General features: G+C 44.5%; 1 protein-coding gene across 1 annotated transcript in view; it reads left to right on the plus strand.

The window, feature by feature from the left end:
• FAT3 (FAT atypical cadherin 3) overlaps window positions 1–10,533 on the plus strand; it is a gene marked incomplete at its 5' end in the record, with an annotated part of 357,302 nt that overhangs the window by 264,825 nt on the left and 81,944 nt on the right. Inside the window, 2 exons of the mRNA XM_015416224.1 lie at window positions 1,446–1,835; window positions 8,356–8,570. Of these exons, the coding sequence (XP_015271710.1) occupies window positions 1,446–1,835; window positions 8,356–8,570 (605 nt within the window). The remainder of the gene's footprint in view (window positions 1–1,445; window positions 1,836–8,355; window positions 8,571–10,533) is intronic.

The following is a 10,533-nucleotide window of genomic DNA, read 5'->3' on the forward strand; positions in this document are numbered from 1 at the left end:
GGCAAAAAGGAATGCATAGGGCAGAGCAGGATATATTTTATGTATTTATTTATTTATTTATTATATTTATACCCCACCCTCCCCGCAAGCGGGCTCAGGGCAGCTTACAAGAGAGCACTAGTGCTCACACATAAAACACAGTAAAACAGTAAAACCATTAATCAACAAAGAATAAAGTGCTCAGTAAGAACAGGATGGTCCCCATAGTTTGCAGGGTAATATCAGGCTGCTATTAAAGGTGGTATTGCCTACAGTTGATACATAGTCCGGTGGTACCAGTGCCGTGTAGTATTTTGGCAGATCTTCCGTGGCCGTCCTTCCATCCCGTTATTAACCACATGATGGTGGTAGTGGTGGTAGTGGCAGCCCCTATGTAAAAGCCTGGCAGAAGAGATCCGTCTTGCAGGCCCTGCGGAACTGCATGAGGTCCCGCAGGACCCTGATCTCCTCTAGGAGCTTGTTCCACCAGGTAGGGGCCACCACTGAAAAGGATCTGGCCCTGGTCACCGCAAGCCTTACCTCCTTGGGGTCTGGGATTGCCAGGTGATTTGTGTCCCTGACCGAAGTGCTCTTCGGGATATATATGGGGAAAGGCGGTCCGGTAGGTCGGACCCTGGCTATCTAGGGCTTTAAAGGTAAGTACCAGCACTTTGAAACGGATTGGCAGCCAGTGCAGTTCTCTTAGCACAGGCTGGATGGACTCCCATTTAGGGGAGCCCATCAACAGCCTGGCCGCTGTGTTCTGCACTAGCTGCAGCTTCCGGATCATCAACAAAGGCAGCCCCATGTAGCGAGCATTACAGTAGTCTAGCCTCGAGGTGACCATCGCGTAGACAGTGCCAGTGCATGTACATGTGTAGATGCATAGGGCTTTCTCCATGCAATCAGGAATCATGGAAAAAATAGGTTTGCTGATTACATGGAGACATATTCCATATATACCCTGTTTCCCCTAAAATAAGACCTACCCAAAAAATAAGCCCTAGCAGGATTTCTATGCATTTGTGGTATAAGCCCTAGTGTGTCATTTTCGGGGAAACACGGTATGTTCCAGTGAACCCCCATGATTTGAGGGTGTAACATGCCACCATGGTCCCATTCCCTTCTTCATTTCTTCCCATGTAGAATATCTGCAAAGAGCTCTCTTGAGATGTAAATATGATACTCCGCTGCTCAGCTCTGTGGTACTTCTGTCCATTTGTTTTTGTCCTCAAGTGTTGAGGAGTGGTTAATGTTGGACTGGGACTGGGAAGACCCAGGTTTGAATCCCTGCTCAACCATGGAGGCTTACTGGTTGACTTCTCCCTCAGCCTTTGTTGTGAGTATAAAATGGAAGGAGGAGACAATGATGCCACTTCAGGTGTCCTTAGGGAGAAAAGCAGAGAATATGTATCTAAATAGTTAAATCAACGAGATAACAGTGCTTTGTTTTCTTTTCCCCACAGGTGTGAATAGAAAGATTGTCTATTCCCTCGCAGACTCTTCAGAAGGTTTTTTCTCTGTAGACAAGTCCTCAGGAATCATCATTTTGGAACACCCGCTGGACAGAGAACTTCAGCCTTCCTACAACATCACTGTGAGGGCCTCTGACCAGGGCATTGTGCAGACCCTGTCCTCATTCGCCACGGTTACAATCACAGTCCTAGACATTAATGACAACCCTCCGGTGTTTGAAAGAAGAGATTACCTTGTTACTGTGCCCGAGGACACCTCGCCCAGCGCTGAGATTCTTTCTGTCTTTGCCACAAGCAAAGACATTGGCACCAACGCGGAGATCACCTACCTCATCCGGTCTGGGAACGAAAAGGCGAAATTCCGGATCAATTCAACAACAGGTATGTAAAACCGTGCCCATCAAAACAAAACAGGAAACTTCTTAATTTGTTAGTTCAAACTGTGTGCCCTCAGGGTTCAGAGAGCTCGCAGGGTTTGTTTAAAAAATAGATGAGATGTAGGGTCCAGTCCAGAGAACTGCAGAAGCACCGCAGCAACCCCGGTAGGGGGGACAGTTTTCTTATCTTGCTGTTACCTGGGTGGGTGAGAGATGCTTCAAGGTCCACTGGCATTTGAAATGGGACTCATTGGTGCACCATGAACCATCTCTCACTGCCATGGATAACAGTAGGATAACAACGGTGTCCTTCTCTATAGAAATGTGCAGGTCCATGACTGGAGGTATTTATTGAATCTTTATCCCTTCCTTCCTTCAAATAACTGAGAATGGTGAATTAGGTGCTGTTCCCCTTTCCCTTTTATCATCATAGAAACTCTATTGGGTAGGATAGAGTAGTCTAAGATAGACCAATAACATACTAGTGGACTTCATGGAAAAGTAGATAATATAAAGCTAGATGGATGTATAGTATAAGTAGTCTAAGGTAGAGTAGTCTCAGATAGACCAATAACATACCAGTGGACTTCATGGAAAAGTAGATAATATAAAGCTAGATGGATGTATAGTATAAGTAGTCTAAGGTAGAGTAGTCTAAGATAGACCAATAACATACCAGTGGACTTCATGGAAAAGTAGATAATATAAAGCTAGATGGATGTATAGTATAAGTAGTCTAAGGTAGAGTAGTCTCAGATAGACCAATAACATACCAGTGGACGTCATGGAAAAGTAGATAATATAAAGCTAGATGGATGTATAGTATAAGTAGTCTAAGGTAGAGTAGTCTAAGATAGACCAATAACATACCAGTGGACTTCATGGAAAAGTAGATAATATAAAGCTAGATGGATGTATAGTATAAGTAGTCTAAGGTAGAGTAGTCTAAGATAGACCAATAACATACCAGTGGACGTCATGGAAAAGTAGATAATATAAAGCTAGATGGATGTATAGTATAAGTAGTCTAAGGTAGAGTAGTCTAAGATAGACCAATAACATACCAGTGGACTTCATGGAAAAGTAGATAATATAAAGCTAGATGGATGTATAGTATAAGTAGTCTAAGGTAGAGTAGTCTAAGATAGACCAATAACATACCAGTGGACTTCATGGAAAAGTAGATAATATAAAGCTAGATGGATGTATAGTATAAGTAGTCTAAGGTAGAGTAGTCTAAGATAGACCAATAACATACCAGTGGACTTCATGGAAAAGTAGATAATATAAAGCTAGATGGATGTATAGTATAAGTAGTCTAAGGTAGAGTAGTCTAAGATAGACCAATAACATACCAGTGGACTTCATGGAAAAGTAGATAATATAAAGCTAGATGGATGTATAGTATAAGTAGTCTAAGGTAGAGTAGTCTAAGATAGACCAATAACCCTTCATTGCCTCATGCATTCCCTTCCTTCCTGCAAAGCCTGCACCAACCTAGTCTTTTGACAAAGTGCTAAAACTCTTGGAATTGTTATTGGCATAAACCCGACCGTGCAACTGAACAACAACAACGTAATATTCTACCATTTAATGTTATTCTCCATGCCTATGTTGTCGGGCTGATTTACCACTAGCCTTATCGATGCTTGTATTTGTGTTATTTGGAAAACTGCAATGTTACAGAGTTGATTTTGACTCATGCATGCAGGTTTGTCCATCAGCCTTTGAGTTTCCCATTACCCGTGCAGAGCCTGCCTATAGATTTGTATTCGTGGACACAACCTCGTCTCTGAAATATTTGGGTACATTAAATGTTAAGTCTGTATAGATATGACTGCTTCAGTTCCCCTTATTATGATGGACTTTCCTTTACCCAACTTTTGAAATCCAGTGAGCTATCAGCAACTTTATCATACCAACCATGTTTGGAATTCCCTCAAGTTGAACAGCAAAAAATGCACGTGGATTTACCACCTAATCCTATATTGAAATCAGCCAATTGCAGTGGCTTAAACCAACCAGAAAATGCATTCAGAAAGGCTGTCAGGATTTCATCTTCTGCTGCTCCCAACCAACACGTAACTTCCTGCATTACCTTTCCTTACGGCAGCCTCTGCACAATTTAAGTTTGTGGATGGGGCCCTCTCCCCTCCCCACCCAGCAAAATGGCCCCCTTCTCTCAATTTCCCCCTATCACAGAGAGAGAGAGAAAATGAGCAATTGCCGTGGGCTCAAAGCATCCTTTAGAGTGCCCGAGGCAACATCTTTTGGAAGGCCCACAAAAAAGAGAGGTAGAGAGAGAGTTAATCTGTAATAGGAATGAATTAATATTCCCTATTTCGTTTCCTGTAATGTTTGTGTGTTGACAACGTTTTCCATTCCTTCTTTTGGCTTTGTTTTTGTAGATTCATTCCCGTGCATGTTGTATGATTCTCTTTTAATGCCCAATTTTTCTAACACATTTATACATTCATTGTATATCGTGTATGCATAAAATGCATGTCTAATGTATAATGCTGGCTTATTGAAGCATAAATGCCTACAGGAAAATCTCAGTGAAAGGAAACAGAAAATGGCATTGTTTCAGAGGGTAGCCATGTTGGTCTGCAATAGAACAGCTGGATTCAAACCCAGTCACACCTTAGAGACCCACAAGATTTGGGGGGCATAAGCTTGGTGTGCACGTACTCTAATCTGGTTGAACTGGGTTTGATTCCCCACTTCTCCACATGCAGCTGCTGGTGTGACCTTGGGTCAGTCACAAATTCTTTCAGAGCTGTTCTCTCACGAGCAGTTCTCTCAGAGCTCTCTCAGCCCACCTACCTCACAGGGTGTCTGTTGTGGGGAGGGGAAGGGAAAGGAGTTCGTAAGCCGCTCTGAGATTCCGAGTGAAGGGCGGGGTATAAATCCAATCTCTTCTTCTCTTCTTCTTTCAAGAGTCAAAGCTCCCTTCGTCAGATACAAGTAGGAACAGAGATTCCACCTTCAGACCGGGATATAAAGACTCTGGGATGTCCATTCCTACCTGTATATGACAAAGGGAGATTTGACTCTTGAAAGCGCATACCCCAAAAAATCTTGCTGGGCTCTGCAGAGCTTCCGGGCTCAAATCTAAAAAGGGGTGTGAAAATAAAGGCTCACGCGTCCAGTCTACACAAGGGAGAACTGAACTGGAAAAGAGTATTTGAGGGGGTCTGAAAAGCAGGCATTAGAAATTCAGAAATCAACCCGATTCCGTTACCTTCTAGACAAAGAGATACATGATGAAGGATCCCCTACCCCAGTGTCTTTCCAATCAGAGCCTTCCTACTGCAGGCTCTGTCATCCCGCCCACTCTCCTTCATCCCACACACTCTCCTTGTGAGCCAGTTTGGTGTAGTGCTTAAGAGCGGTGGACTCTTATCTGGAGAACCGCATTTGATTCCCCACTCCTCCACATGCAGCCATCTGGGTGGCCTTGGGTGAGTCACAGTTCTCTCAGAGCTGTTCTCTTGAGCAGTTCTCTCAGAGCTCTCTCAGACCCACCTGCCTCACAGGGTGTCTGTTGTGGGGAGAGGAAGGGAAGGAGATTGTAAGCCTCTCTGAGACGCCGAGTGAAGGGCAGGGTATAAATCCAACTCTTCTTCATCACATGCCAGTGAAAGAGCTAGGGTGTCCTTCATTGGGTTAGCTCTGTGCACTTTGGTTCCCCCATGGTGCTTTTTCAGAGTTCCAGTTGCCAAGGGCAGGGCTGTAGCTCAGTGGTACGGCACCTGCATTTTGTGCAGAAGGCACCAGGTTCAATTCCCATTATATCCAGTTAAAGAGGGTCAGATCATAGGTGATGAGAAAGACCTTTACCTGTGACCCTAGAGAGTTGGTGCCAGTCAGAGGAGGCAATGCTGACCTTGACAGACCATGGTCTGACTCCATAATACAGCAGCCTCACATGTTTGGTGGGTTCTTCTCCTTTGGGATCCCATAAAATGTCCGTAGTCCTATCAAATGCCATCGTTCCCAGCATGCCTTCTGACCCTACCCTGTGTGGACCACTATAAGGACATTCTTGCTGCATCAGACTCACTGCATCCTCTTTTCAGCGCTGACAAATAGATGACTTTGGGAAGCTTGCGAGCTAGACAGAAAGATTACAGCACTCTCCTTTAATAGGACCCCAAGTATCCAGGGAGGCATGGCCTCTGAACATGGAAATTTTGTTTAGCTGCTATGCCTAACAGATATTGATAGACCCATCTTCTATTCACTTGTCTAACCTCCTTTTAAAGCCTGCTGAAGTACATACAGTTACTCCACTCCTGATTTCAATATCCCCTAGATTGCTCTCTCTCTCTCTCTCTCTCTCTCTCTCTCTCTCTCTCTCTCTCTCTCTCTCGCTCTCGCTCTCGCTCTCATTTTTCCCCCGTTTAAACACAGAGAGGGAAAAAATCACAGCAATGTCTGCCTCCAAGGAGTTCGGAGCACCATGCTTGGTTTTCCTCTCCTTCACTTTATGCTCAGCAATCTTTAAAGGCAGGTTAGGCTATAAGAGAATGACAGGTCCGGGATTAAGGGGAAAGTTGTCCAGAGTCACAAAACTGGTCTGCCCAAATTTCAACACCAAGAATAAAATCTACATCATATCTTATATTAGGACTGACCAAATTGACACAAAAGGCGCATTTGAGCTCATTAGAACTCTTCATTGGGCTAGAATTTAGGAAGACAGAGGGGTGGGAAAACAGATTTTTCAGGCCATGATTTTACCACCTGAGACTACAAGTATCACCTAGTGAACTTCTTGGCTAATCAGGGATTTTAACCTGGATCCCCTCCAGGCCTAATTTAACATGATGTTGTTGTGGCTGCTGGACATAACACAGAGGAGGAAAAGAAGCGACTTCTTTGGACCCTTGATCTTCATCAACCCAGAGAGGCCCTCTTTTTTTCTTTCAAAAATGATTGGCCTAGATTGATGAGTTAATGTTCTTCCCCCGCTACTCTGGGTGGCCGTCATTCCTCTCATTTTCCTTATCCCCCTGCTTACTAAAACTCATTTCTTAGTCAAAAGGGTTTATATATATATTTTTAAAAAACTGTTCAAGTACATTTTTTAAGGTTTATAGTTGGGGGGGGGGCTGGAATGACATCAGCATATCAACAACACCTCCGGAAGAAGAGGTAGGGGAAATAATGGTGTTAAAGCTGTATTTTACAATGAAAGCGAGGAGATAAATCATTAAGAAACCCTCAGTGACGTTTAATCACCAAAGAGGACGAAAGGGGCATTCATTATGCATTAACATGTGACAGCTCCCTTATCGAGAGCTTGGGTAGCAGGAGCTGAAAATTTCAGGCCATCCTGTAATTATGTAAAATGCTCGATCAAGGCTTTGAAAGAAAATCTTCTTCTCCGCGGACAAATGGATATTTTGTGCTGGTGGATGGCTGAACACACAGCACACGGGAGGGCAGGGGGCACATATGCTTGTGGAGAGGATCCAGAACTCAAAACCACATATGGGGGGGGGTAAGTTTTAGCTAGCAGTGGCCCCCTGCCTGTTCGTATGGTTGACAAACCAGCTCAAACTGTACTGATACTGTGTTCTGCTTTGGTTTTAAGACCAACTTAAAAAATTCAACTTTTGCAACTTCTGTTGGTTTGCCGTAGAATACCTAGATTTGAGTTCAGTAGCACCTTAGAGACGGATGAGATTTTCGGGGTGTAAGCTAGGGGTATTTGATGGAGGTAACTTTGACACGAATCGAGCTGCAACTTCTGTGCATTTCAAATCTGGCTTTTCCAACATCATGAGGATTTCAGTGTCATTTTACCCTACTTAGTTAATTGCAGAGTAGCAAAACGAAGCAAAAAAATAGCCCTGGTTATATAGAATGACTCTTGGCTATCATTGCTAATGTTGTTGGGTTTTTTTTAAACAACATGCTGTGTTCTATATTGAGATCATTCTAACAGGTAACACTCACCTATAACCATATGCGGTGCTTTAAAAGTAATATTGCAATATCAACTGTGCCTATTTAAAGATATATACGTCAATAATGTCAGTATCTTTCTACTAACATGAAGGATTCTCAAACACTTAGAATAACTTCAACAGGGTATCACAATCTTTAACAACCATATTATATTTGAAAAAGCTTTCTTTTTTGTAGTCTTTGTGAAGAGATCATTAGAACAATTCTTTCCAGTGGTTAAGCAGAAAGTCTTTATAAACTGCTTACAGCAATCCAAAACTGCTTCATAGCAATCCAGGAATCCAACAGATAACCGCAGATGTTCTTCCGTTTCAACGTCCTCTTTCTCAAGAGTCTCTATGTATGTACAACCATCAAGTCTTAAAGAACTTTACCACAGCTGTCTAAGAGCTTGCAGCTTCATTGACTGGAACACACCCTCTTCCTGCAGAATCTTAAAAGTGGGGGTTCGGTGTTCTCTGGCTATCATCGCTAACGTTGATATTCAAAGGATTGCTGTTGTCCTTGTGTTTGTCCTGTATTAAATGCCTGTTTCCATTTTCAAGGGTCCATATCTGTCGTCGAAGCTGTGGACTATGAGATGTGTAAGGATTTCTACCTCGTTGTGGAAGCCCAAGATGGGGGCAGCCCAGCGCTGAGTGCGGTGACGACTGTGAATATCAACGTGACGGACGTTAATGACAACGCTCCGAGGTTCAGCCAAGAAGTCTACAGCGCCGTCATCAGTGAAGATGCTTCAGTCGGCGATTCGGTGATCACAGTGAGTAGTGAAACCTTCACCCTGGATGCAGGCCAGATACGTTTTCAGCTGCCTCTGGCATACCCCTAAGCAAAGTCCAAAGCCTTCTTCCAGCCTACAGAGACTTCCTTCAGCTCAAATGAAAGCCAGTGTGTTGGGGTGTTTATTTATTTATTTTGCATCATTTATACTTCACTTTTCACCCCAACGGAAACCCAAAATGGCCTATAATATTACCCCCTGGCTCCATTTTATGTCCGCAACAACCTTATGAGGTAGATCAGCCTAAAATGACTGAAGGTAACAGAAGAAGGGGGGACGGCAAAGGATGAGATGGTTAGACAGTGTTACCAATGCAACAAATACGAAATTGAGGAAACTCCAGCGGAAGACAGGAGGGCCTGGCGTGATGTTGTCCATGAGGTCACAAAAAGTCCGATTCGACTGTGCGACTGAACAACAACAAATATATGACTGGCCCAAGGTCACCCAGCAAGTGTCCATGTGGGGACTCGAACCTGTGTCTCCCAGATCCTAGGCCAGGACTCTAACCACTACACCATACTGTCTCGGACTAGGATCTAGGAGTCCCAAGTTCAGATTCATACTCTGCAACGGAAGTTCACTGAATGATCTTGGGCCATTCCCTTTCTTTTGGCTGAACCTGGTTGTTGTTGTGAGGTTAAAGGACAGGGAGGAGGGGAGAATGATGTTGTAAGCTGCTTTGGGTGCCTATTGGGGAGGAAAACAGGGTTTAAATAAAGGGGCCTTTCCTCCAATGGAAGAGCCATTTAATTTGGAGGGACGGCCCTTCGTTTAGACCCTCCAAGTATCACTGAATCTTTGGTTAGGCTCACAGGTACAGTTCACTTTTATTGACGGAGACTTTCAGGAACTTCAGCAGCAGGTGAGGACTATGTCTTTTTGCTGCCTTGTCAGGAGATACCGGGAAAAGCAACCCCTGGCAAGCAACTGCAGGAAGAGTGCTAAAACAGTTCATGTCTCCCTCCCAGCTACCAGCATAGCTCCACCCATTGCTTCTGACTGAACTGACCTACCTCGCTATAAAGGTTTCTAGGTGAGGCCAGTGGTGTAACTTTGGCAGACGCCAGGTTCTGTCTGTCAGGCTCCCTAGATTTTTTTTCCGAAGGATTATCTGTACCTCCGAGTTTGATCCCCCTCTCCTCCATACGAAGCCTGCTGGGTGACCTTGGGCCAGTCACCGTTCTCTCAGAACTCCCTCAGCCCCACCCGCCTCCCAAGCTGCTTGTTGTGGGAGGGGAAGGCGATTGTAAGCTGCTTTTAGACTTTGTAAGGTAGAGGAAAGTGCGGTATAAAAACCAACTCTTCTCCTGCTAGCTTTTCAGACAGCTCCCCCGTTCTATCCATTTGCCTCCTTTCCCAGCCCCTCAAGTGGTGTCGCAGCATTTCCCTCTAAACTCCAGACTAATTCTGCTGGGATTGGTATTTTCTGCATTCCTGGCTGCCCATCCTTTGGCACTGGCCAGCACCCATTACATTATTGGCACTCAGTTCATGTGAAGCATTTTCAGCCACTGAGGCAAGTCCGGTCTCAGGGTCCATGATGCAATAGGACATGTGAGTAGGACCACTGGGTATAATTCTCTGTAAAAAACCTTGTTTGCCTGGTTTTCTGATCTCTGTGCCCTGGCCCCTTCCTCATTGTCAGGTCAACCTCTTTCCCATGTGCTTAATGGAGAACTTTTCTCTGTGGGGTGGAGAGATTAGCCCATCTTTTCCTCCCTTGAGCTTCCAGGGGAAATCTGGAACTCAGAACTGGTCTTTGCCCAGTCTGGAGGGGGAAAGATAACCTGCCAAATAAGAGGGCGGGGACTGAGCCCTTCCCAAGAACTCAGGTTGCATTCCCTGGAGTTGCTCCGAAAGGTAGCAGCTAGTTATGGGAACTGTGTGCCCTCATGCAGGGAGGGTGGGTATGTTGACACGATCCCAGGTCTCTCTGGAG

Source organism: Gekko japonicus, unplaced genomic scaffold (genome assembly GCF_001447785.1).
Source record: "Gekko japonicus isolate JY-2015 unplaced genomic scaffold, Gekko_japonicus_V1.1 scaffold568, whole genome shotgun sequence".
Lineage (NCBI taxonomy): Eukaryota > Metazoa > Chordata > Lepidosauria > Squamata > Gekkonidae > Gekko > Gekko japonicus.